A 25,536-nucleotide genomic window follows, 5' to 3' on the forward strand; every position below is an offset into this window, starting at 1 on the left:
GAGAGCAGTACTCCATCAGGCTACGGACAAAAGCTTTGTAAGTGGTCAGGAGCTCAAGAGGGCCGAGGAAGGACTTTGCACGACGGAGGATTCCCAGTCGGCGACTGGCTTTTGAGGCAAGGTTGGAAATGTGACTTTCCCAGGATGCTGGATTGCTGGATGCCCTTCCTGACGCCAACCCTTTGAGTCGCCTCTTACGACACTCAGGGAGATGGTGTACCTATTCTAAACCGGGGCACACACCATAAATGAATATATAAATAATTGAAAAAAATGCAGGTGAGTGACCCGAGACAATGGAGCATGGTAATTTTGTGTGCCGACGGACATTGTAGCCAATACACCAGGGACAAAAAAAAACACAACAGAACCTTCGGGAAGCATCCGTAAATGAAAAATCAAATGCAGGTGAGGGACCCTGAGATAATCGGGAAGTACACACGGTTCGTATGCTTGCACAATGTGTAAACACACTCCGCTAGTAGTTCATAATAATAATACCATTCCTTTCATGCTGTAAAGGTGGGCTGTTGAGGCAGTTTCATTGGCAAGGAGTACAGTCCTGGACAGGTCGCCACTCCAACACAGGTTACCCCGAATGGTTATTCTACCAGTTCACTGGTACTCATTTCACTGACCTCAGAAGGATGGCAGAGTCAACACTGCCTGGTGTTAATTCAATGACGGTCGACAGGGGCTCAAACTCAAGACCCTAAGGTTCCAAACCAGCAACCTTAACCATGAATCCAACTCCAGGCTTCGTCATGTCTTTTACACCACCTTATTTAACATGTTACAATAGTTCTTCGTGCTTGTTTTTTGTCGTTTATGACATCCTAATAAAAACAGTAAGTTTCCTGTTTGGAATAATTTTCATACTTTGTTTGACTAACAGACAGAGTAAAACTATGATCTCACTCCTCTCTGCGCATACGCGATTGGGAGAAATTCAGAGCCAAAGTTTTGTTAAACGGCAGATTCGTTTTGCGATTGATGTCCTGATTAGTGTTCAAAATAAAACATCCAATTGAAACTAAATTGTTCCTTGATCATAAACGGACGTTTGTGGCCAGACAGACAGAGTGAACAAATTCCTTAGCTCTGCTTTTCACTTCACACTCCCAGGGTAATGACATGGGGTATGTTCTAAACACCACCAATGGAGCAACAAAGGAATGATGAGACAGCATAGTGAGTAGAGATGTACAAACAATACATCTAAAGTATTATCTTTCTTGCAAAAGGCGTGTGTAGATAGGATGAGTGGTAATGATGACTCACCGTCTTGAAGTGTGTATGGAAGAATGTGATAGGCTGACAAAGGAATGAAGGTGAACAGGGAGCTTAAATTTTGGGAGGGTAACAAATTATGGATTACATGGGACCTGGGGATGAAGGAAGGTGGACAGAGGGCCTGTACCAGGTATCGTGATGGGAATTGAATGGCCCGTATGGTTAGGCTCCTGTTAGGTGATGCCACATATCCTGGAGTCTCCAGGTATTCCATTCGTTGCCTTCATGGGTGAAAAGTGAGAATTGGTGGGATCAGCCGATTCGAGAAGAATAATACTCCGTGGTGCTGTGAATAAAGGTCTTTTAATAAATAAACCTCACTTGAAAGGCCAACAAACTGTCGTTAGAATAGAAAGAAACAGACAGGCATGTGAGAGGTCATCTGAGAGCAGAATTTGAGAGGTCACAGTTAAGTAAGAGAGGAAGGGAGAGAATCTGTGAATACAGAATTCACAGATTGGGATGGAGAGGACACTTGGTGACAAATAGACTGATGTCTTGAAAGACTGGAGGAAAGGGGATGAGAGGACAGATTCAGGGAAGTGATTGCACATACCAGATATGAGGTGGACAAAAGTGCAAAGCTGAAAATGTAGGCCTGTAGAGGGTAACATTTAAATATAGCATTTTTTGGATCAACACAAATAGCCTGGAGGAGCTGGGTGGGGGCAATGAGCAGGAAGGGCAGTAGGAGCACGCCTATAAAAAGAGATGGGAGAAGACGAAGACCACAGATCTGCAGAGGTTGAGTAAGGATCAGGATCATGATGGTTCTGTGATTTAGCCTTCAGTCAGGAAACACCGACTATACCTCGAAGGTGTTAAGATGGGAAGTCACTGCACTCACCTAAATCGGGGAGCAATATACTCCATGGCTTTATGACACCATTACGAGCTGTTTGTGGTTGAGAAAACATTTTCAAAAGACAATCTCACGTAATGGAAGAGTGGAGAGACAATGCCAAGGAGTTTAAACGCTGACAGTGGAAGTTATTAGATGGAAAGATGGAATGATGCAGGTAAACACTGCTTTTCATTTTGGGTGATGATCAGATGGCACTTTACATGAGTAAATTGATCAGAATCTGGAAGATGATTCCATCACTGTGGGTGGGGAAGCAGATGAAGGAATGGAGGCAGATTAGATATTGCAAGTTGAAAGAAACACTTGTTGCATGCTGGCAATTTGGCTTCAATGCAAGTTTGAAATCTGAGCAGGATCATTGTAGATGGGAAGGAATGTACTCTACCGGTCAGAAGTTTAAGAACACCCCCATTTTTCCAGTTTTTACTGAAATTTAAGCTATTTAATGGTTCAATGTACTCTGACATGAAAGCATCAAGAACAAATAAACAATTGCAGATAAAAAATAATTCATGGAATCGTTTTGTTGAACAAAATTTAATCTAAATTTTTGACTCGTCAAAGTAGCCACCTTTTGCAGATGTAACAGCCGAACAGACTCTTGGCATTCTTTCCACAATGGAAATCAATTATTGTTCAGAAAGTTCTTCCCACCACTGTTGCAGAAGTTCCCACAAATGTGTTGCACTTGTAGGTTGCTTTGCTTTCACCCTTCAGTCCAGTTCATCCCAAACCAGATCAATGGGGTTTATGTTTGGAGACTGTGCTGGCTATTCCATGATTTGAAGTCTACAGTCTTGTTCTTTTAATCTAAGGTAGTTCTAACATAACCTGTCTTGGGTCATTATCTTGCTGAAGGATGAACCACTGACCAACTAGGCATAGACCAGAGGGTAATGCATGGTGCTGCAAAATGCTGTGGTAGCCCTTTTGGTTCAGGGTGCCAGTAACTTTGTGGAAGTCGCCGACTCTGGATACAGAAAAAGAGCTCCAGATCATCACGTTTCCTCCTCAATGTTTGACAATTTGTGTCACACATTGAGGAACCATCCTTTTGCCTTCCTGACAGTATACAAAAACCCTGCATGATGAACCAAAGATTTTAAATTTTGATTCATCGGTCCATAAGACCTTCCAGTTTTCAGAAGTCCACTGGTGGTGCTTCATGCCCCAGGTAAGCCTCTTTTTCTTATTTTGCCATCTTCGCAACGACTTCCTTACTGCCACTCGACCTGTCAAACCTGCAGCTCGATGTACTCACTGACACCTTGGCTGACTTTGCAATTTATCTAAAGGAAAGACCTACACTTTTAAGGGTTATATGTCTGTCTTCCTTTGTTAATTGTATTTTTCTTGCCATTATGATAGCAAAAAACTACTTCCTGCATTGCAATATTGTCCAAATAATGCTTCAGAGGGTGTAGCAACACAGTCTGTTCCAACACTTTTTATACAGAGGGTTTGTAACTAATCAATGAAAGTTGGGACACCTGCAGGAATTGTTTGCATCAACTTTCAAGGCTTAATTTACTTCCACTGCTGCAGAACAGCTGTAGTTGAGAACCTATTACTTGTCCCTGAAAGGGGCCTTTTTCGCAACTCTGAAATTTACATTATATTTCAGTTTTTGGTAATCTAAACTTTTTTTTTTATCCGTGTCACGTTGCGAACGCTGGCTCGAAGAGAGCTCCGCGTTGTTGTTGTTGTTGTTCTTCTTCTTCTGGTGAAGCCAAAACCTTTATGACGCGGCTCTTGTTTAACCTCTGGTAGTTTACCGCTTAGCTTTGGTTATTCACCATTTTTAGGCAGTTTACCATTTCAGTTTATTCACTGGACTTGAACTGCTTAAATTTCAGTAAAAAAATGGAAAAATGTGGGTGTTCTAAAACTTTAGACCGGTCGAGTACTGATGAAGAAAGGATAGGTCTTTCTATAAACAGTTATCAGCAGGTGGGAAAGATGTAGAGGAAAGCAGGGTGGGGGAGTACATGGTGGAGAGTGCTGGAGTGCCAGCAAGGGGCAGACAAGAGTGCTCATCAACAATGAATTTGACATTACTAACCATTAAATGTTAAAATGAAACATTGTGAACAGTGATCGATGTGTGCAGCACCGCACAATATGCCTGCACATTGCTGCACTACTTGCTGCAGAGATCGAGTCACAGAGGAGAACTGGCGACACGGATTCGGCGCCTCGAGTCACACATCAGTACCAGCAGAAAATGTGAGTTGTAGGTCAGGCGACAAACACCTTATCCATCTTGTGGTCTCCATTAACATGTTCATACAGACCGCAAGCACACTAATTATTCTGCACAAGATGTTCCAAACGTATACAACTCCCAACCAAACCTCCAATCTTTTCTTGTCTTTTGCTAAGTTGTCTAATTTTTTAGTTTTGCTGACTGGTTTAATCAAAAATACAGCATGTTGTACTTGACGAACATATTGCCTTTCTTTCTGTGAGTGTCAATGAGGATGTAAGACTCGCATTAAAGGATCTTCGCCACCGAAAGTGGACGGAGGTTATACGTTCACCCCCATTTGGCTGAGTGCGATATCTCTGTGGACACACTTGGGTGTGTGACAAATTGTTGTGGACGGATTCGGATGAAACTAGGTGGACAGGTTGGGTTTGCGACAAGAAAGAATTGATTAAATTTTGGTGAAGATCTGGATGCGAGAAGTCTTTAATTCTCCAAATGATTCTTCACCTTTGAGATATAAGGCCAAAAACCATTTATAGCGTATCTCAAAAAAATTGTGGACGGCTTATCAGTGGGATACAAAACATAAACTGTTCAGCCTGGCGGAGGTCTGCGCTCTACAGAGTCCTAGTGCCATTCCAGTAAAAAATATAAATGTTTGTGTTCTCCTTCCGTGTACTTTTACATATTTTTATTGCTTGGAGAAGTATTATTATGCTGTGTATAATTTTGTGCGCTCCTCCCATGCCCTTTGAAATGGTTCCTGCAATGCAGTAGAATAATAAGTGTTCGGGTTGGAATCGCTACATGAAGGCTCCTGGTCACGCTTCTTCTTCTTCTTCCTCCGTCCTTGAAATATGGGCTTTTAAAATAGGCAGAGCAAGTAAATGTGATTAAAGGAACAAATTATTGTTCCAAGTAAATTGATCATTACCTTTCCAATGGTTACAATATTTATTATTTTAGGACAGCAGGAACTGTTTGAATAATAAAGCATAACGGATTATATACCACCCATCACTTCGCTGACGGGAATACTAAGAGAGGAGGGGGAGCGAGGAGGGGAGAGTGAGGAAAAGGGGGGGGGGCGAGCGAGGTGGGGAGAGCAAGGAATGGGTGGGGGAGAGTGACACCTCACCACACATTCCTATGCACTGTGGGGGGTAGGGGTAAAGCCTGTATCTCACTGGGCTGCGACAGCTCGTTACAAAATGTGAATGGGATTCTCCAAAATGTCTGGAAACGTTCGCGGTGGTTCTCAATTTCCTCGCTTGAGTCGCAGGATGTCGCTCTGGTGTCGCTGGAATTTTGAACATGTTCAAAAGATTCGTGCGACAAATTTTATCTCAAAATAGTCAGATTCGTCACGGTTGTCTGGAACCCTTCTCAATTTAGTTTCCGTGAGTCGGAAGGTGCGACAAATGTGACATGCAATGTAATGTAGATAGTTCTATAGTGTGTGTATGTATGTATGTGTGTATATATATATATATATAGATATATATATATATATATATATATATATATATATATATATATATATATATATATATATATATATATATATATATAGATATATAACAATAGTTCAATCCAGATATGACTAAAAAAACAAACAAACTCGTAGTCCATTTTTTAAAACCAGTATTGTCTGTCCTCTTTCTCTCCTGCTGTGAGTAATGGCCTTCAATGCAAACTTTTCACTTTCCCATCATTCCTTTCACCTTCTCATCATTCATAAATCACATCTCACACATTTACATAAATTAGGTCACACACAAAATATGGTCACACCTACAAGCCCCTATCAAGGCAGATGAACAATTGGGTCACACGCAATGTTTGTAGGTGCAACGTTGACAAGTAACGGAACACTGAACAATCAGGCTTGGTCAGCATTCTCCTGCAATCCTACCATCCTGTTCTGCCAGGGCACAGGTCCCACACCATTGTAGTACTCAGTCAGGTACTCTCTTACTTGTTTCCCAACTGACAGTGTGATTGCTGTAGTATATATATATATATATATATATATATATATATATATATATATATATATATATATATATATATATATATATATATATATGTATATATGTATATATATATATATATATGTATATATGTATATATGTATATATATGTATATATATACGTATATGTATATGTATGTATATACATACACATATATATATATACATATATATATATATATACATATATATACATATATATATATACATATATATATATACATATATATACATATATATATATACATATATATATATATACATATATATATATATATATATATATATATATATATATATATATATATATATATATATATATATATATAAATATATATATAATATTGTTACAGCTGTGGAAATTTGCATTACACCATAAAGGGTCCTCAGGTGAGATGTATTGGTAAGTTCATGTGAAGTTAGCCCAAACCCGTTGTTTAGAGGGAATATATGTGATCCATTCGGGCTGCGATTCTTCAGTTAGCCGTTTTTCTTTTGCTGTCGTTATTTTGGTGCAAGAACAACAACGAACATCGCCACAACCAATATCTCAACGATGACGCCAACAATCACGCCATTCACACCACAACGCCACCTTCCACAACTACGCTACCACCATCTTCGCCATTCAACGAGCACCGTGCAGTCACGATCTCCATGGGACGGTTGAAAGGAGCGGAGAGGCAGCAGCAACAAGGGTGCGAAGGGGCATCTCCCGCCCAAAACTCCCACTTGAATGTCTCCTGCTGGATTTTCCCTCCTGCTGTTCACACGCTTTGGCATGGGGGAGGTGCGATTTGAGTCAGAGGTCAAAGGTGAAAAAAGGTGGGGGCCTGATTTTGGGGGTATAATTCCCTGGCCCCGAGCTAAAACTGACTTTCCTCGTCCCCCGCACGGCGCGGGGAGGGGGGAACGAGAGGGCACGCCCCCCCCCTTGGGAAGCTTCCAGAAGGGAGGTGGAGCCAGAAACGGGGCGAAGGGCGGAGCCCCACCCTACAAAAGGCATGGGCGTGAAGGTCGACGATAACGTCGTTCCCTTGTCCCTGAAGGGGAATTGTCGAGAGTTGTGGTGATTGTTCCTGGTCGGAGGTTCTGTTCGTTCGTCCCTGTCGGGCGGACGACCCGTGCAGGCGCGAGGCACGAGCCCAGTGGACAACGCCGGAGGGACTTGGAGTTACGGTCGCCAAGGGCTGGACGATGCGCTAAGGAAAGTCACGATTTCCATTTCTTTTGGGTTCTGTGTAAACGTGTGTGGTGGCAGTCTGGTGAAGTAGAAGTTTTAAGTGTTGCTGTGTGAATTGCATTATTCAGTTGTTGATCTGCGTATGTCTCTTCACTTGCTTTTATTGTGTTTTCTTGCTTGACTGTGATATATGTGCCTTCTGTGCTGCCGTGTAGCACTGAATAAATGTGCTGGTCCAATTGTTCCCCGTTTCGCTGCGTCCTTTCCTTTGTTTGAATCTCCATCTTGCATCACGTAAGGGATTAATAGTGGGTTTAAAACACCCAGTAACTAATCTGAACCATCAAGGTCGACGATAACTCCGTACGGTTATCCCTGGAGCACGGAACGAGCCGCTTCAGCGGTTCGTGTCCGGAGTCGACCTGTGGCATGGAAGAACTCCTCTGTACGCTATCCACGTGGGTACTTAGGTAAATTGGCGATCGGACCCTATTTCGTGCGGGGAGAATGTGGACTGAGTTGTGGTGAGGTTAAACCCCCACCTGTAACGAGCTCCTTGGTGGTAGTTCCAGGAGGGTCATGACAGAATTGCACGTTTGGTGGGCGAAGCGACCGCTATTGGTTACATGCGGTCGTTTGCACACCGGGCAGGCCAGAATTCGCAACTATATATATATATATCGTCCCGATTTCTCAACTGTCGTGCGAGATTCGTGAGACGTTGTCAAATGTGTTTTAGTATAAATTCAGTGTGATTCCAAGTGAAAATTATTGCTGTTTTATCGCAATTTGGTGTCTCCAACGAGCTGTCGCAGCCATTGAGATACAGGCTTAAGTGAGGAGAGGAATGGGTGTTCTGGACTTGCATTTGGTAGTGGGACATGAATGTAAAGGGGGGGGGGAGAGGTTGACTTGCATTTGGGAGGGGGACTTGAGGGGAAGCGGGGGGGGGGGGTGGGGGATAATCCTGTCTGCTGGTATTAGTACATGATTGAATTAAATGTAATAAATTCAAACAGCACCGACCATTTTTAAAGAGATAACATAGGCTTCCTGTGAGGTACGTGACTCAAAATGTGGCTGCCACCCTGTTTACCTGCTTTGTAAATTGATTTCTCCGAGTTGGGTCACACACCAACAGAGTGCCAAAGAATGCATGAACTGGACAAGCGAACACTCCTCCAGCAGCTGGAACGACTGCCAATTCCAACTCCGCTCAGGCAGAGAGACCCTTGAACCCATCGCACTTCAGCTGCATTGCTTAGAAATGCTCGGAGATGCAAGTGTTTGTGCCTTTATTTAATTTCAGCACACGTTTTATGACCAGAATGCAATAAGTCCCAGAATCTGTCAACCCGAGCCGAATCCCAAAATTCAAATTGCAGAATCGAACGCAGCAGCAGGCCTGACCTTGTGCACATCCACCCAACCTGCACACTGCCTGCTCAAAATGACAAACACCACAACACCCATGTGGAAACTTCACACCACCCATCGAGTATCACTTCATGAAAGGAGAGACTGCGATAGAGACTGCGATAGAGACTGCGATAGCGGATAGAGATTGCGATTGTGATTGCGATTGCGATTGCGGTTGCGGATAGAGGTTGGGATTGCCGATAGAGATTGCGATTGCGATTGCGGATAGAGGTTGCGGTTGCGGATAGAGGTTGCGGTTGCGGATAGAGGTTGCGGTTGCGGATAGAGGTTGCGGTTGCGGATAGAGGTTGCGATTGCGGATAGAGGTTGCGATTGCGGATAGAGGTTGAGGTTGCGGTTGCGGATAGAGGTTGAGGTTGCGGTTGCGGATAGAGGTTGAGGTTGGGGTTGCGGGTAGAGGTTGGGGTTGCGGGTAGAGGTTGGGGTTGCGGCTAGAGGTTGCGGTTGCGGGTAGAGGTTGCGGTGGAGGTTGCGGTGGAGGTTGCGGTGGAGGTTGCGATGGAGGTTGCGATAGTAGTCCAAGAGCATTAGGTCAAAATAGGCCCTAACCTGGACATTTTTGGTAACAAGCTGATTTTTTCAGGATAGGTCCAGGAATGTGTTTGAAATAACATACTAAAAGCCCTCATGAATCCTCGAGCGTTTTCCGCAATCCAAGATGGCGTCCAAAATGGCCGCCTCTTCTGTTTTTCTCATAACTTTGCAAGCAGGTTTCCCCAAAACACACTTTAAATGTCTACATATATGTTTTGAAGTATGAGGAACTCATTAGAATACATCTTAAGAGATGCTGAAGCACGCAAGCTGTACATCCTAAAACACTATGGAGCTCAATCAACGGTGGTGTTTGATGGATATGGAAGCGCAACTTCGACAAAGGTAGTTAAGCAGAAACGAAGAGCTCAGAAGTGTACCTCTAGTGACATCATATTTGAAGATGATATGCCAACCACCACAACCCAAGCAGCTTTCTTGGCCAACGGCAACAATAAGGCGAGACTTCTACAAACTCTACGTGACAAAATGCTCATGGCTGGAGTATGTGTCAAGCAGGCAGAAGCAGACACCGACACCCTGATTGTCTCCACAGCACTAGCACTGGCAGAGTCAGAACATGTGCCAGTTGCTGTCGTTGGTACGGACACAGACTTACTGGTAATGCTAGTAGCTCGGGCAACCTCTTCCACAGATGTGTACATGCTATGCCGCAGTAATCCTGTCACGGTCTTCAACATTCATGAGATTCAGCATGCCATAGGGGACACAAGAAATCACTTGATGTTTCTTCATGCTGTGACGGGATGTGACACGGTCTCTACGATCTATCGTCAGGGCAAGCGTAAAGCTTTCAACATGGTGCACAAGAAGCGGGACTACGACTTGCTGGATACCTTCACAAACAGTGGAAGCACCCATGACGAGGTGGAAAAAGCTGGGGAAGGCTTCATTCTTAAGCTTTATGGAGCCAGCAGTTTTGAATCTCTTGATGACTACCGTCACATCGCATACAAACGGGCAATCGGTCGCAGTTCCCTGAGTTCATCATTTCAGCTAGAAAGTCTACCTCCAACTAGTGCTGCAGCAAAGCAACATTCATATCGCGCCTATCTTACCGTCCAGGAATGGATGGGTAACTCCTTATCTCCAACAGAATGGGGCTGGCGATTTCAGGACGGGACTCTTACCCCGGTAGAAACAGACATTGCTGTTGCAGCCGACACTTTGCTGAACATGGTGGCATGTGGGTGTAAACCAGATGGTTGCAGAAGCATGACATGTAGCTGCAAGAAACTTGGGCTCTTTTGTACCTCAATGTGCAGTAAATGCAGTGGTCTCAATTGCAACAATACAGCACCAACTCTTATAGATGCCGACGATGATATTACCCCAACTTCAGAGGACATCAACATTGAAGATACAGCATCCGACGATGAAGACAATGACTGATGCAACTAGGTGTGTGCATGCGTAAGGTAAAGATTCATCTGAAACTTTTGAGGTTTGAATCTCTAGCATGATCTTGTTTTGAATGTCTTTGCCTCTTGAAACAGGCTAAAACAGCAGTGTGTTGATAAGTGGCGGACATTTTGAGCACCATTTGAATTTCAGAAAGAACTTCAGCGGTTTTATTGTTTCCTTTGTACTTCAAAGTATCTGAATGAGTTCCTTATTTCTCAAGACATATATTTAGACATCTAAAGTGCGTTTTGGGGAAACCTACTTGCAAAGTTAAGAGAAAAACATGAAATGGCGGCCATTTTGGACGCCATCTTGGATTGCGGAAAACGCTCAAGGAGGATTCATTAGGACTTTTAGTATGTTATTTCACACACATTCCTGGACCTATCCTGAAAAAATCAGCTTGTTACCAAAAATGTCCAGGTTAAACCCTAATGCTCTTGGACTATTGCGGATAGAGATTGCGATTGCGATTGCGGATAGAGATTGCGATTGCGGATAGAGATTGCGATTGCGATTGCGGATAGAGATTGCGATTGCGGATAGAGATTGCGATTGCGATTGCGAGAGATTGCGATTGCGATTGCGAGAGATTGCGATTGCGGATAGAGATAGAGATAGAGATAGAGATAGGGATTGGGATTGCGGATAGAGATTGCGAAATCGAAAGTTCCACAGTTGTTCGTCTCTCTATCGAGTGCATCATTGGTTGAGATGCCGCTGATGCAGTGTCCCCCTTCCCAGTGCACTGGTGCTCCTTTTGCCGACTTCAGAAGGATGACAGCCTGAGTCAACCTCCTGGTGTATTGATTCAGCAGCCCAACGGGGCTTGAACTCAGGACCCTCGGATCCCAAGCCACCACCCTCACCACTATGCCAACACCAGGCTTCGCAGTTGTTCCTGAACGCACAATAATCCAATCTCACAAAGTGTAAGGAATGAAAGAGTTCCCACCTCCTCTTCCTTCATCGGTCATTATATTCCCTGCATCTGCAATGAGCATGAGTTTTGAAAACAACTTCCCCATATAACCTCTGAAGGGAGTACATTTCCGAGTGTCTCTGGGCGGTGTTCAGCATGACCGCTCCGAGGTGAAGGTTACATTTAAAACTTTTGTCAGATTTAATGAAGATAACGGAACATACATTTATATGTGTACTTCATATAAATCATCACCACACAACTTTGTCCATTTGTAATTTTACTTTCAAAAACACCACCAGCTCTGATGAAGTAATTTACACCGCAGTCTACCGTCTCACCGTGGCTTAGAAACACCAATTTGGTCCATCCCTTCCATGCATCCGTCCTTCCATATGTTGATTAGGAACGTCAGGCTTAGCACCACATGACTGCAGGCAAGTGGGACTTGAATTTTGTACGTCGTTGGATGTATTTTTGATTGCGGTGCAGAGAGACAGTGTGGGTACTTTTTGCCATGTCTCTCCATGGCTTGCAAATAAACATCCAAGCAGATTATAGTGCCAGCTAACTGGCTTAAGCACTCAAGCAAACACTACTCCAGCAAAACGTTTGATAAGGAATGTCAGACTTGGCAAGTGATTTGCCATTGGTCATTCCAAACATCACCCGGAGACACTTGGAGTGTTTCTGTGCAAATTGGACGAACGAACACTTTAGCAGTCAGAACTACTGCCCAGGTCAATTTCACAGTTTAAACTGGCATCTCTGGGTGTTTATAAGCATTGTGATGTTTTCAGATTTGTAGGTATGAAGATGAGGCATTTGATGACATTCCTGAGGAAAGTGAAACAAAAATGACAATGACAGGCCAAACAAAATGGTGAATTTAGACCCCAGCAAGCTCACAGAGGGCTGAGTCAGGAGCTGACCAATGATGATGCCTTGATAAAGGAAAATTAAATAAATCCATCAATTATCTTCGGGGGAGGGAGGGGTGTTCAATTAAAAATTAAACTAAACACCCAATTTTCATTCATGCACTCCCTTGGCATTACCTTATTATGCATGTAAAGTTTGGGGCTGCTAGGTTTCATGATTTTGGAGTTATGGAGGAAACACAATGACTAACAGACTGATTCTCATCCATACTGTTAGTCAGTGCTATGGAAACAGTTTACATTGCCTTCACAGTAGTACTTGGGGCAGGAATTTGGAATCTGTTCCTGGTGTCTAATAGGTCACTTACTCTTCAGTTAGTACACAATGGGGGTCTTTAACATCCAACAACTAATGCCAGCAGATGGGATTCCTGTTTAATGTCCATCCAAGGGACAGCACACATTGATGAATCACCCTGCCTGTGAAACATGGAGATGACAATTTATATCAGGGTTGGGATTCCAACCTCGGCTGAACAGCTTGAGGCAAATGTGCGTACCTCTTGGCCATCCTCCCAGCCTCAACCCCCTTTATTTCGATCCTTCACCCCACCCCATCCCCTTTGTCATTTTTTTTCAATCTTGTTTTCTTGTATGCAGTGTTTCGCTTAGGAATGCCAATAGATGCTTTATCTGCGGCACAACGCACAATCCACCTGTCAGACCCAGTTCTTCGCTTCTGTCTGACCCTGGCACACATCAATCGTGTGCTCTATTTACTTTGTGACCACATGCTGTGGATACGGGCAGCAGGAGTTGCACCCAATGTTGATGCACAACGCTGGGCACATCGCTCACATCGTCATTTCCTTGTCTCAAGTCTGCTTTCTGTTCTGCGAGATGCCTATGAAATAAGCTTGTTGGTGGGTAGAGAACCACGGGATTGCTGGGTTGGTGACGAAGATGAGAGAAGACCAGACAAGCACCATTGGAAATCTGCTAGTCCTGCGAGAAAGGTAAATTGTTTTATACAAACGACATGAAATCAAAGTGGGAAAAAAGCTCATAAAAGAGGAATGACAAGTAAACCTGTGTAAGAATAATCTCTATAAGACCTAGCTTGCACACTAAAAACTCGGCTCGCCGTCACACGATCCCTATGAAATTGCTGTGGCACTTAGCGGACATCCCGACAATGTTTGGGAAGTCTTGGCGTTCCATAGTACCACTTGCATTTTGCACAATGCGTATTTTTGTCATTCCCAGTGTACGGTCTGTCGTCTGCTACCAGCTCTGTTGTACTGCTATCCCGTGCATGTGCACGGGTATCGCTAGTAGAATTTAATACCTCCTTCATCTTTGATCGTTCTTCTTTTCTTTTGTATTCCGACACATGAAGTGGCTCAGTCTTGTGTCAGGCAAATTTCAACAACAATTAAAATAATAATAATAATAATAATAATAATAATAATAATAATAATAATAATTAATAAACCTCTTGCACGAAGACGTTCAAGATATAAATGAATTTTTGATTCTGCCTCGCACAAACCACCATCTAAGAAGTTCAGTTTTTCGCATTATTGTTCTCGACTCAGGTTTCCATTCTTCTACTCCACAGGCTTGTGTTTGGTTGTCTTTTGCTGTCCGTGTGCTGCGTGCCAATCCTCCCTTGCTCCTCGACACAGTCAAGAACCTTTGTGACTTGGTTATCCCTCTGGAACGACTCGGCATGCTGCGGGTGTCACGTGGCTGTGTGGGCACTTGCGGTCTGGTTTCTTCTCTCCTGTCGCTCATACAGCTATGCCACCCTGATTACATACTCAAACCCTAGCCAAGGCTTGCAACTACCAGGCATGAGGCTTGCACAAATTTTCCTTCCCTTCAATCAAGATTAAAATCTTCAGCACCTGAGAATTCCCTTTCGTCAAGATCATCGTGCCATTATTTTGGTCATTGCTGCTCTGTTCTTTCTCTTATAGAATCTCCAAGTTGATTATTTTAGAATACTTGATCTCTTGGTGTTGGGTGCACTATCCCTTAATCCCGTCGTAAATGTTAAGTTTACCTATTAACCAATTCCTAATCTCAGACAAAAGAACACCCATTTTGAACATTCAACATAATTACTGCATTCATAATTTGCCGAGTTTAAATTGATTCTAAACATTGTGTGTAAAACGACTAAAATGGCTAAACTTTTCTTAACTGTGTCTTGAATGATGCAAATTAGTTTCTCTTCTTCGTTTGTCCTGCAAGGGATAGTTGAGGTTCTGCGATACATTTAAGGGCTGCTTGTCTCGTGATAGCTGTTTATCTAATATGATGGGGATGGATGACCGCAAGGACTGGGAGGTAATGGTTGGGAGTAGAATGAATGCAATTGGACTCCTGGCATTCTCTGAGTGGACAGTTTGTTATGCAGACATGTAGCAGCTATAATTGCAAGTAATTTAGAATCAATTTGCTTTGTTTCAAAGATTTTATCAAAGAGGTATACAGTTTGAAAGATATCTCACATTTCATAATCGAGCAAGTATTTTTGGAAACAAACAAAAATAAATAAAAGAATGACACTTTCAAAAATGTGTAATGATGTACTTTGCCAGACGATGGATTTATTTCAAGCCTACGTTTAAAATACAGGATCACTTTTGGAGTGTACTTGTATTTGTAAGGCATAATCGCCTGTGATTAAACTGCCACTCAGATGAGCACTTCTGCAATGAATACACTTTATTCCAAAGGACAGAAACACTTCGGAGCAAAACACGTTTGTGATGATTCATCAAAACGCGTGCTAAATGGCCAGTTGTGCAGAGACGTGGGATGGGAAGAGGCTCGTGGGTAGAATCTGATAGGCTTTTGGAAGCAGAGAGGTTTCAAATCACCCTCTCTGACTTTGGCACTAATCTTTAGACCAATGACCAAAAGTTGGACAAAACATTCAGTAGAATACTGGAGATAGGAACGAGAATCATGGCATCAGAACACACTCTAGGCATGGGGATGTTTGCAAGCCTTCAAAGATTTCACCAGCAACGTATCCAATCCTCAAAAGACAAAAATAGAATCTGCATATTATCATAAGTCATTAAATTTTACATTTGCGTTATTGCCTCCTGAAGTCAGTTCCTATTGCATTGCCAGATACCAAAATGAATACCATGTAAAAAGTGTCTGTCCCATCTTTACACAACCACTCAGGGATTACAGCAACTAAATAATGCATAATATAGTGTAAGGTGTGCATATTTCGGAAATCCAAAAATGAGACAAGAAAGTGCCACGTAAATGCAGTAGATTCCGACTTACATATCAAGGAAAGAACTGGGGGGGGGGGGGGAGACAAACAAACTGTTTCATCATGAACAACCATCCAATTGTACTTTTGTGAAATACAGCAATATACTTTTACTTTGCACAGACAATCACATGTTACTGCAATTGTGAGTTCCTGTGCATAATGAGATGGAAAGTATAAGTTGAGGTCAATAAGTTTGACACTTAAATCCTCTTCCCAAAGCATTCCCCAACACTTAATATGGATGACTTTCTGGAAATTGTGCATGCATGAACGTTGTTTCAAACAAAACTTTACCTTCAGAACTTGAGTTCCAAAAGGAGATTAAGAAGAAATAATTTTTTTTTATATTATATAGTTTGTACATACTTTCATTGCGTCCCCCCCCCACCCCAAAAAAAAAAATTCGCTTTTTCATCCAGTACAAGCTAAAATTGCGCTCAAGTTTTTCGTGCTTTGAAACATTCTCTTTAAAGTTTCATTTTGAAAGTGAAACCTGAAGTGTGGGCATCAAGCATTTGAGGCCAGAAAAAAAAACATGGCAGTTAGGAAGTGTGTGTGTGTGTGTGCGTGCACGCGTGCTCTCAAGGCCTCTGAACAAGGTATCCTTGCAAGATTCACATAAAAACCTCAAACGGATTAGCTAAAGCTGAAGGTGTAAGTGAGCTTGAATTGTCAAGACTATGACATTGCAAAAGTTGCAAACTATCCCATAAATACGCAATGAACTACTAGTCTTTGAAGGGAAATGTCAGTCTGTATCCGGTATACATTGTAATCAGTATAATGTCGACAGCAGCATGTTTACCGCAGAAGTGAGGTGCGACTGCGGGAAGTGAGGTGTGACTGATGCTTTGAGCGTTAACAATTCGTCGGAGCAAAAAGAAGCAAACGCTTTCAGTGTCAGCCACCACATCCCACTGTGGTGGAACTGCGGAAACGTACTCCTATTGCCTCTCTGTCAATAAAATCCATAGTTTATCCTGTAAATGGCCCAATTAGGGCACAAACTCAGTAAAAATCAATGCATCACTTTCAATTGGCAAAAAATAAAAATGGATGAAGTGGATGGATGGGGTGAGGGATAGTCAGATCATTAAGAATTCTTCGGATTCATGCCAACGTGCAAAACAAGAGTTAACACTAGGAAGAAAAGCCACTAACCACCACAAGGCTTGGTTAGTGAGTGTCACTATGTCAGTTCACAGCTGAACAGTCAGCTTGAGAGAAGAAAAGAGAAAAATCCACTACAATTTGGCTTAACAAAACGAAACACAAAAGAGCACAGCGATAGCTTCTCACAAATAAACACTCACACTAAGTTCACAGTTAGTTTGGTCACCCAGCAAATATGGCAACAAACTGGCCCATGCTGGTTAGTTTTCCAGCTGGGTGTGGTGGGTGGGGAGGGAGGGAGATAAAATGGGTTTGCTGAAGAGGTAAGGGGAAGACCTTGGTAAACAGGAGAAAGAAAGCTGCTGAAATGGCAATACAAGCAGTGAGCACCAAAAAAAGATAAATTATCTCCTTTTCTGTTGTCTCATTTGGCAGCTGATCCAAGAAAAAGACTTGGTAATCAGAGGTATGAAGAGGATCTCTTAAAATCACACCAATATAGGAGTTTGCCAGAGCAGCTGGAAACCCACCCCATTACTTCCAGCGGGTGTTCTGGCAAGATAAAGTCACAACCAACACCCCCAAACAAACAGGAACCTCGATTCCTTGCACAATGGATGAGCATGATATGTGCACACGTGGGACAGCATGACGTGTGGATTGTTACGAAAAAAAAAAAACAAACGTTTACTGCCAAGTCCCCTTGCTCAAGACCCAACGGTTAGGCAGCAAGTTGATGACGTCTCTAACACTTCTCTCATTGCTCTGCCTTCTTTTCTCTCAAATGGAGCAGATAAAGGAGCTGAGATCATGATATGGGTGAGGGGTAAAGCAAGAAAAGATGAGGGGATTGTGAAAATTCGCACAAGTTTGCAAGGGTCTCGGCACCAGCACAGTGTACTGGCATTCAAACTAATTACAGCAAAGATAAGTCGTTGTTCCACCTCGAGCAGCAAGACAAAGCAACAACAGCAGCAGCAGCAGCAGCAGCAAAAAAGAGGTAGCACAAACAGGCCACCAAGTTTGGGAATGAGTTTAAAAAGCAGCAAAGTGCATTTTTTCCCCTTTTTTTCTTTTTTCCTATATAAATCTGAAAGCTTCATGGCTTTAATGAAGGCAGGTCACATTTCTTAGTCCTTCTTTGGATTATGGATGGTATAGCACTGGTGCATGTTAGAAAAATTTGAGGAATAGCAGCATTATGGCATCTGTTGAGCTCCACGAAAGAGCCAGGTCAGTGCCTTGGGATCTGCTATTGGATCCCTTAAGGCAATACCACACTGGTCTGTAGTTACTGGGTAAAGAGATTACATTTTATGTGTGAAAGCTGGCACAGATATTTTCTCGATGCAAGAAGCTAGTTTGTGAAGTGAGCAGAAGCAAAAAGTTGAACAGAAAACGCTCGGCACATTTGGCAACAGGCAGTGACGTAAGAGCAACGGGCCGACGCTTGGACCCAATAACCCCAGTTTCACCATTGTGAGGGACTGGTTTGTCCATGCAGGCTGGAGAGTGAGGCAGTGATGGTGATGGGTGAAAATAAACCCATTGTAGGAGGACAGGCAGAGGAAGAAATGGGTCACGTAGGACTTTCCTGGATCAAATTCAACATCGACAAGATCAAGGGCAGCAGAGGACAAAATTGCAAGACAGGTGGTGAGGGAAAATTGTGGCATTTAAAGCATTGACCCTTTCATGTGAGACATGAAATGGGGATGCGAAGGTTGAGTGTGCCGGTACTAAGGCCACAGCAAGCCAAAGGAGGCAAAACAGGATCGTCGGCCCACTGATGCAAAGTCACTACCAAACGTTAACGGCTCCCTGGTCGTATTCAACTATGAGCCGCTTGATGTGTGCCAGCTTTTGGTGTAAGTACTGACAGCGGCGCTTGTCCTCGTAGTAATTGGGGTTGGTCTGTAGAGAAAAAAAGAAGGCATGAATCACAATCAAAGGCTATAACAACCTCCAAGAAAACCATACACGGCTACTGTTTACAAACACTCTGACAATGATGACTTCCAATCAGATTTCTTGCCCCTTATCAAGGCTGTCAGTAGTCAACATGAAAATGTCACCGATTTCCTCGGGCAATTACACCACAATCAATTGCATAATCAATTCTCGAACAATGCAGCTTCCATTTTGTTACTGTTTATAAACTTCTACGACAGTCAGCGGGGGATGCTCCGAGATGAGTCTATTCAAAAACTATCTTTTCATAATAACACATTAATAATGCTCACTTGAAGTGATAAAGGTCTGAAATCAGTTACAATCAATTTGACAAAGGATTAAAAGTGCAAACAGAGTGCGACAAATGTGGAAAGAGACAAGCATTTATTCAAAGATAATTTGTGGAATTTTTGTGGCAACCATAGCACTAGATTGTTCATTACAGTGAGATTTTGACAAATAATATATCCTTGAGAGAAAAAATCTCAAACTATTAGTGGCGATGGTCTCCCTGGACACATCTTAGCCATTTGATACATGGCTACTGTCGAGGATCTGGTATCCTGCTTTACTTGCCGAGCTTTCTGCCCGTGGCAAAGAAGGTCGCCTTCCTTCCTGGATTTTTGACACCCCCCCCAACCCTTCCCCCCACGCAGTCAACATGTTGCCCTCAATGGAACCATCTCCTTCCCTATCCCAGTGGAGGCTAGAGTTCCACAAGGCAGTGCTTTAGGCCGAATCTTGTTCCTTGTCTATACAAATGACCTCTTCGATAGTTCCTCTCTTGCTTTTTACAGATGACTCCACATTGTGCTGTACATTCCCCATCCCTCTGCTAGGTAAACAGTAGCTGCAAATCTATCTATCTATCTCTCTCTCTCATTAAATTCTGGTCTGATAATTGGAACATGTCCTTCAATTCTGGAAAATCCCAGTCTCACCCCATTGCTCCAGAAAGATCAGCAAACTAACCCACATACCTATTTCCTTGGTATTCCACTGGAAGAGGATCGGTCTTTTGAACTTCTAGGCCTCACCATCAGCCATGACCTTTACTTGGCTGACCACATAGCAAAGCTGGCATCTAAAGGCAGCCACAGAATGGGCATTCTCCATCGATCCAACTCTGTCCTTAGAAAATCAGAGCTCCTCACAGTCGAAAAGGCCTTAGTCTGTAGCTCAATGGAGTACTGTTCTCTGCTATGGGGTAGCACCCCAGGATTCTGTGCAATCTTAAGCTCTCAAAGTTATTGAAATCTCCCGTGATGAGGCGGAAGCAAAGGGTCTGTTGCTATCACATTCCAGGCAGGTCAGTAGTTTCTGTTTTCTCCCATCTATTCTCTGATATTGTTCTCTCTGCTTTCTTCATCCTCAGACCACCCCCCCCCTCACCTTCCCATAATTCCACTACAGGATGCAGGGTTATTACACTAACCCATTCCCTGTTTAAAGTTCCAAGATCCAGGCTGACTGCACACCACAACTATTTTATTCCTCACTTTCCATAATCTGTGGAACCATATTAAAAGAGGCTGTTCGACCTCACTTCCCTCCAGGGCCTCAACCAACTAGTGCACCACCATTTCTTTTCATCCACAAGTCTGACCCATGATCTTTTTACCCCATGAACCTTTCCGAACTCAACCATCTTACTTACTAGTTTCAGTATTTCCTCCTCTCCCCCCTCTCTTTTCCTGGTCATTGATTCCCTTGATGTTTGACCCAGTCAGCACTACCTTGCTCTTTCATGAGCCTTGCTCCTGTAAAGAAAAAAAAAAACTAAAATGCTGATAAACACAGAAAAACTCTCAGCATATGGCAGTTTTACACATTTTACCTTTTTTATCTTCTTGTACTCCTGCAAGACTTGATCATGGACAACCTGAAAAAAATAATCAGAACCACCATTAGTTAACTTTGCAGCATGAGGACGTAATTTAACTCTGATTAGAAGTATGGGGAGTTTAATGAAGTAATTATATGACAAGCAAAGGTTATCCACAGTCAGGTAGTTATGCCGGGCAACGGGTGATCAGGATCGATGAGACCCATCTTGCGTTAACTCCTGACTCCGTGCCAAATCCAAAAAGAAAAGTTAATTACTGTATTATAAATGAGAAATTAGTGGCAATTAAAGCTCTTATCAGCAAAAGGTGAGCACAAAGGCTATTACAGTTGTAAAACAAGAAAAAGAGCAATCAGAGATTGCAGACCATCACAAGGACTTCTTTTGTGTGGTGTATTTTGTGTAGCGTTTGTGTACTGGTGTGTTACGTAATTAATAAGAGACTTAATCAGAACTGCCACTTTATAACAGTGATGACTGGGTACCAAGACGTCAAGCTTTGATGCGACGCCACATTGATCGGACACTTGAGCCTGACCCACGACGATTTAATATTTTTCTTCACTCCAATATGGCTCTCAAACCATGTGACCAATGAATTATTCTTTAACTAACGTACACCCAAGACTTGGGGAACATTTCTGTGAAGTCCACGTGATCTGTCCAGCCATTCTTGAGAAGATTTTTTTATAGGTTTTAGGATAAATCCAATATGGCTGCCAAACCATGTGACCGATGACATCATATGTGTGAACCTTTTGTTCCTCATGGATAGGCGATCATACGTGTAAAGTTTCGCCTCAATCTGTTCAGCCACTTCAGAGAAGATTTTTGAAGATTTAAAAAGCAACAACAATATGGCTGCCAAATCACATGACCAAAGATGTCATCACATTATTTTTCTGTGGACCACTTTATCCCCAGATGACCCTCAAAAATCTTCACACTGATCAGATGTAGCATTCCACATATGCAATTATGACGTCATAAGGAAGGCACCTATGACATCATGAAAAAAAAATCACATTCCCCATGAGGAGTACTTGCCATGTGCCAAGTTTCAATTTTTTCCTTGGTACGGTTTCAGAGATACAGGAGGTCCAAAGTTTTTCCTTTTTTCCAGCATGGCTGCCACACCACACGACCTATGACATCTTATATATTATTTCCGAGTTTGTGGTTTCGTGTCGCGCTATCTTCGACTTTGTTCTGCGCTCGAGTAACGTGATATTCGGCTTACATTATCTCAAAGACCATATGAGGTGCATGGTACAAAAAAAAAGTAAATAAAATGGTTCTGAAACAGTGAAATCGTATTCCACTTACTGAATTAAAGTAAAATTACTACTGATACTCTGCATCGGTTCCTTTCTCAAACACACCCACCCCAACATGTCGCGCAGAGCGTGGGTGATGCTAGTCATAATTATGATTAAACCATTCCACATTAGTAGTCACACCTATGGAGAAAATTTAATCTCAATCCGACAAGCAGCTGCTGAGAAAAACACAAACGTTATTTGCGGACAAACAAACAAAAAAAAATTACTCCCCGTGTGGGGGTGACGGTCATCTCTATAATACCACAAGTTCTCAATGTTCAGTTGTGACCGAAGACTACTGCGCAGTTTGGTTAAAGATGACTCGGCATTTTGGCGCACGCGCACGAAATTATATTTTGAAAATAAATGCCAACGTTTACATTTCGGGTTTTGAAACTTTTGCACCTTCGGCAGAAAATGTATAAATACACAAGGTCAGCTGCTACGCAATGACACCATTCACTAATTTTTACCATGCCCAGTAGAAAATATATAGCCTCCTGAAGGTAGGGCAGTTTTTGCAAACTTTGAAGTCACGCGACGCGAAAACGAAAGCGAAATTAAAAAAATCCGTTCTGACCAAATTTAGATATTGTCCCATACATTCATATGCCACAATCAAATTCAAGATCGCTTGAGAAATGGCGGAGGAGATAGAATTTGAAAATAGTCATTTTCGCAACTTCAAAGGCTTCGTGACCTTGACCTTGACCTTCGGTGACCTTGAAAGTCATACCATCGTGTACGTCTCATCGACCTCTATCAGGATCACTAATGACCAGATCTCCCGCTTCAACTTCATTGTGAACGGACGGACGGACAGATTGAAGGACATCGACACCCATATTATTAGGTCATGCTCGAAGAGATGACCTAAAAACGGACTCAAACGCAATACCCTCTCCTTCGGCGAGGGTAACGAGAACGGCACTCGGTAGAACACACATCTCCGCCAGGCTGAACAGTTTACATTTTGTATCTCACTGAATAGGCCGGATCTAAGTCTGGACCTGAACTAAAATCAAATTGGTTTGTTATTGTCACATAACCAACTCATCCACCTAGTTTTGTCAAAACTCATCCACATCCTTTTGAAATATCATGCTATACATATATATCGTTTTTGGTCCTATCTCTCAATGGTGAAGAATCACTTAAAAAAACATAAATAAATAAATCGTATCCAGATTTGATCTTCACCAAAATCCAATTAATTTGTTCTCGTCACACACTCTACCTGTCCACCAAGTTTCATCCGAATCTGTCCATAACTTTTTGAAGTATCATGCAATAAATCGTTTTTTGACCCAATCTTTCAATGGTGAAGAACCACTTGAAAAAAATTCAAGTTTTCGGATCTGGATCTTCATGAAAATTGAATCAATTCGTCCTTATCACACCCATTATCCAAATCCATCCATACCTTTTGAGATATCCTGCTTACAGACAGACAAACAAACAGACAGGAGTGAAAAACATAACTTCTGTTCGTCTTCAGCGGCAGAGGTAATAATGTGGCACACCCATCTATCGATGACCATACGCTTCAATTCCCAGAGCATCGCTTCTGCCGAAGCAGTGCAACCAACACTGGACAGGTCATCACTCTATCACAAGGAGCTGTAGGCTTTGATGGGAATTTGGAATTTGGCCAGGATACCAGCACACAATGATTTATTCTTTCTGAAAGGTAATGCGGATCTAGGATGTCTACCAACGAAAGCTAGGAGACAGGCCACCATTCTTGTCCCTCCAAACAACGGTGTACTTAGTCGAGCAATAATAAAGGATTGAAAGTGGAAACAGAAGCACCAGGATGACTGTGAAGCACTGGCATGACTTTTTATATTCGGTTGGGAATTGAACCCAGACTGTCGACAGGCCACTTTATCTCTGAGCAACCCTGTCACATGTGCCAGATACTGCTTAGACCATTAAAGTTAAAGGGTTATGCCATTAAATAGTCATTTTTGAGTTTTTCTGTGCACCATTGCTCATGTTTTTTAACCTTTGATGGAGTAATGTGCACAAAGGTAAGATCCAACATGATAATCATAAAAAAAAACATGCACACAAAGCTAACATGGCAAAGGATTTTTTTTCAATAACACGCCACACAAAAGGCTCTGCGAATGACCTGGCAGGAGAAGAATATCTCAAAAAGGCATTTTCTCTGAAGGTGAGAATCAGTGAGCTTTCAACATTCATTGACGATGAACTTCAGTGAAGAAGATGGAGTGGAAATATTGTTGACAGTTTGCTTTGCCAAAGTTCATCTATCTATAATTCCAGCAGTGTGTGTGTGTGTGTGTGTGTGTGTGTGTGTGTGTGTGTGTGTGTGTGTGTGTGTGTGTGTGTGTGTGTGTGTGTGTGTGTGTGTGTGTGTGTGTGTGTGTGTGTCCGCTGTTTCTCGACAACCACTGGTCCGATCTAATTGAAACTTGCCAGGTATATTGCTGGGGACCTGTGGATGTGCCTTTTCAAGGTTTGATATTAATCGGACAAGTGCTTCCCAAGTTATGGCCATTTATTTACCAAACCAATGAAAGGACACGTTGCTGACCAGGCATGGCTACGTAGGCCGGTGGGTGGCCGGCCGACGATGACGTCACATGCCGTGCCGGTTACGATGGGGATCGGTGCCTTAGTTCCCGTGGCGTAGGAGTGGCAATGGTCAATGGCAGCGAATGTCATGGCAAGCAAAGACAGGGAGGTAAACTTGATTTTAATTTGGATTTTAATTAACTGTGTGTGTGTAAGTATCACAGGAGTTGTTACTTCAATGCAAGTGATAATTCGTGGAATGCATATGAACGTTCCGTACGGGCACGCACCACTTCCGGATAGTGATGACTTAGTGTATTCTAATAATATCTCGATTTCTTATGCGCATTTATAGATAAACACAATGCCCCAATCCAGTCATTGTTTGCGAGAGCGAAGGAACGGCCTGTGTGGTTGTTTGAAAGTTTTTTTGTTGTTGATTTTTTTTTTTGGGGGGGGGGGGGTTGCATGTACGGGCACGCACGTACGGGCACGCGAGAGCGAAGGAACGGCCTGTGTGGTTGTTTCTGGTTCGCGGTTTGAAAGGTTTTTTTTTTTTTTTTGGTTTGCACGTATGGCCACGCATGTACGGGCACACAGGTACAGCCACGCACATACGGCCATGCAAGAGGGAAGGAACGGCCTGTGTGGTTGTTGTTTCTGGCT

At 42.7% G+C, this 25,536-nt stretch overlaps 3 protein-coding genes across 6 annotated transcripts in view; 2 read left to right on the forward strand and 1 right to left on the reverse strand.

Moving 5' to 3' along the window:
- The window catches only part of LOC147030652 (peroxisomal membrane protein 11B-like), a 61,560-nt gene continuing 36,024 nt past the window's right edge, over nucleotides 1–25,536 (forward strand). Inside the window, exons 1-3 of one of the 2 annotated variants that reach the window (XM_085874886.1) lie at nucleotides 4,149–4,384; nucleotides 13,446–13,801; nucleotides 14,407–15,499. In XM_085874886.1, coding sequence (XP_085731012.1) covers nucleotides 13,460–13,801; nucleotides 14,407–14,619 — 555 coding nt within the window. In that variant the 5' untranslated portion in view covers nucleotides 4,149–4,384; nucleotides 13,446–13,459 and the 3' untranslated portion in view covers nucleotides 14,620–15,499. Of the gene's footprint in view, nucleotides 4,385–13,445; nucleotides 13,802–14,406; nucleotides 15,500–25,536 lie in introns of those variants that run through there. The other variant, XM_085874884.1, reaches the window with a different exon arrangement.
- LOC147030653 (uncharacterized) lies at nucleotides 8,548–11,517 on the forward strand. The gene is made up of 2 exons (XM_085874883.1): nucleotides 8,548–9,491; nucleotides 9,528–11,517. Exon 2 carries the CDS (start codon nucleotides 9,780–9,782, stop codon nucleotides 10,968–10,970), a length of 1,191 nt encoding a protein of 396 aa, XP_085731009.1. The 5' UTR covers nucleotides 8,548–9,491; nucleotides 9,528–9,779; the 3' UTR covers nucleotides 10,971–11,517.
- Nucleotides 15,376–25,536, reverse strand: part of LOC147030654 (RNA polymerase II elongation factor ELL-like) — a 154,625-nt gene continuing 144,464 nt past the window's right edge. For all 3 annotated transcript variants that reach the window (XM_085874882.1, XM_085874880.1, XM_085874881.1), the window contains exons 11-12: nucleotides 20,996–21,040; nucleotides 15,376–19,119 (exon numbers count right to left, since the gene is read on the reverse strand). In XM_085874882.1, the coding sequence (XP_085731008.1) occupies nucleotides 19,006–19,119; nucleotides 20,996–21,040 (159 nt within the window). In that variant the 3' untranslated portion in view covers nucleotides 15,376–19,005. The remainder of the gene's footprint in view (nucleotides 19,120–20,995; nucleotides 21,041–25,536) is intronic.

Source organism: Eptatretus burgeri, chromosome 3 (assembly GCF_056783735.1).
Source record: "Eptatretus burgeri isolate ZD-2024b chromosome 3, Ebu_testis_v1, whole genome shotgun sequence".
NCBI lineage: Eukaryota > Metazoa > Chordata > Myxini > Myxiniformes > Myxinidae > Eptatretus > Eptatretus burgeri.

Bases quoted from the DNA above. Each gene is read 5' to 3' on its own strand.
- LOC147030653 (XM_085874883.1), top strand. From the start codon at position 9,780: ATGAGGAACTCATTAGAATACATCTTAAGAGATGCTGAAGCACGCAAG.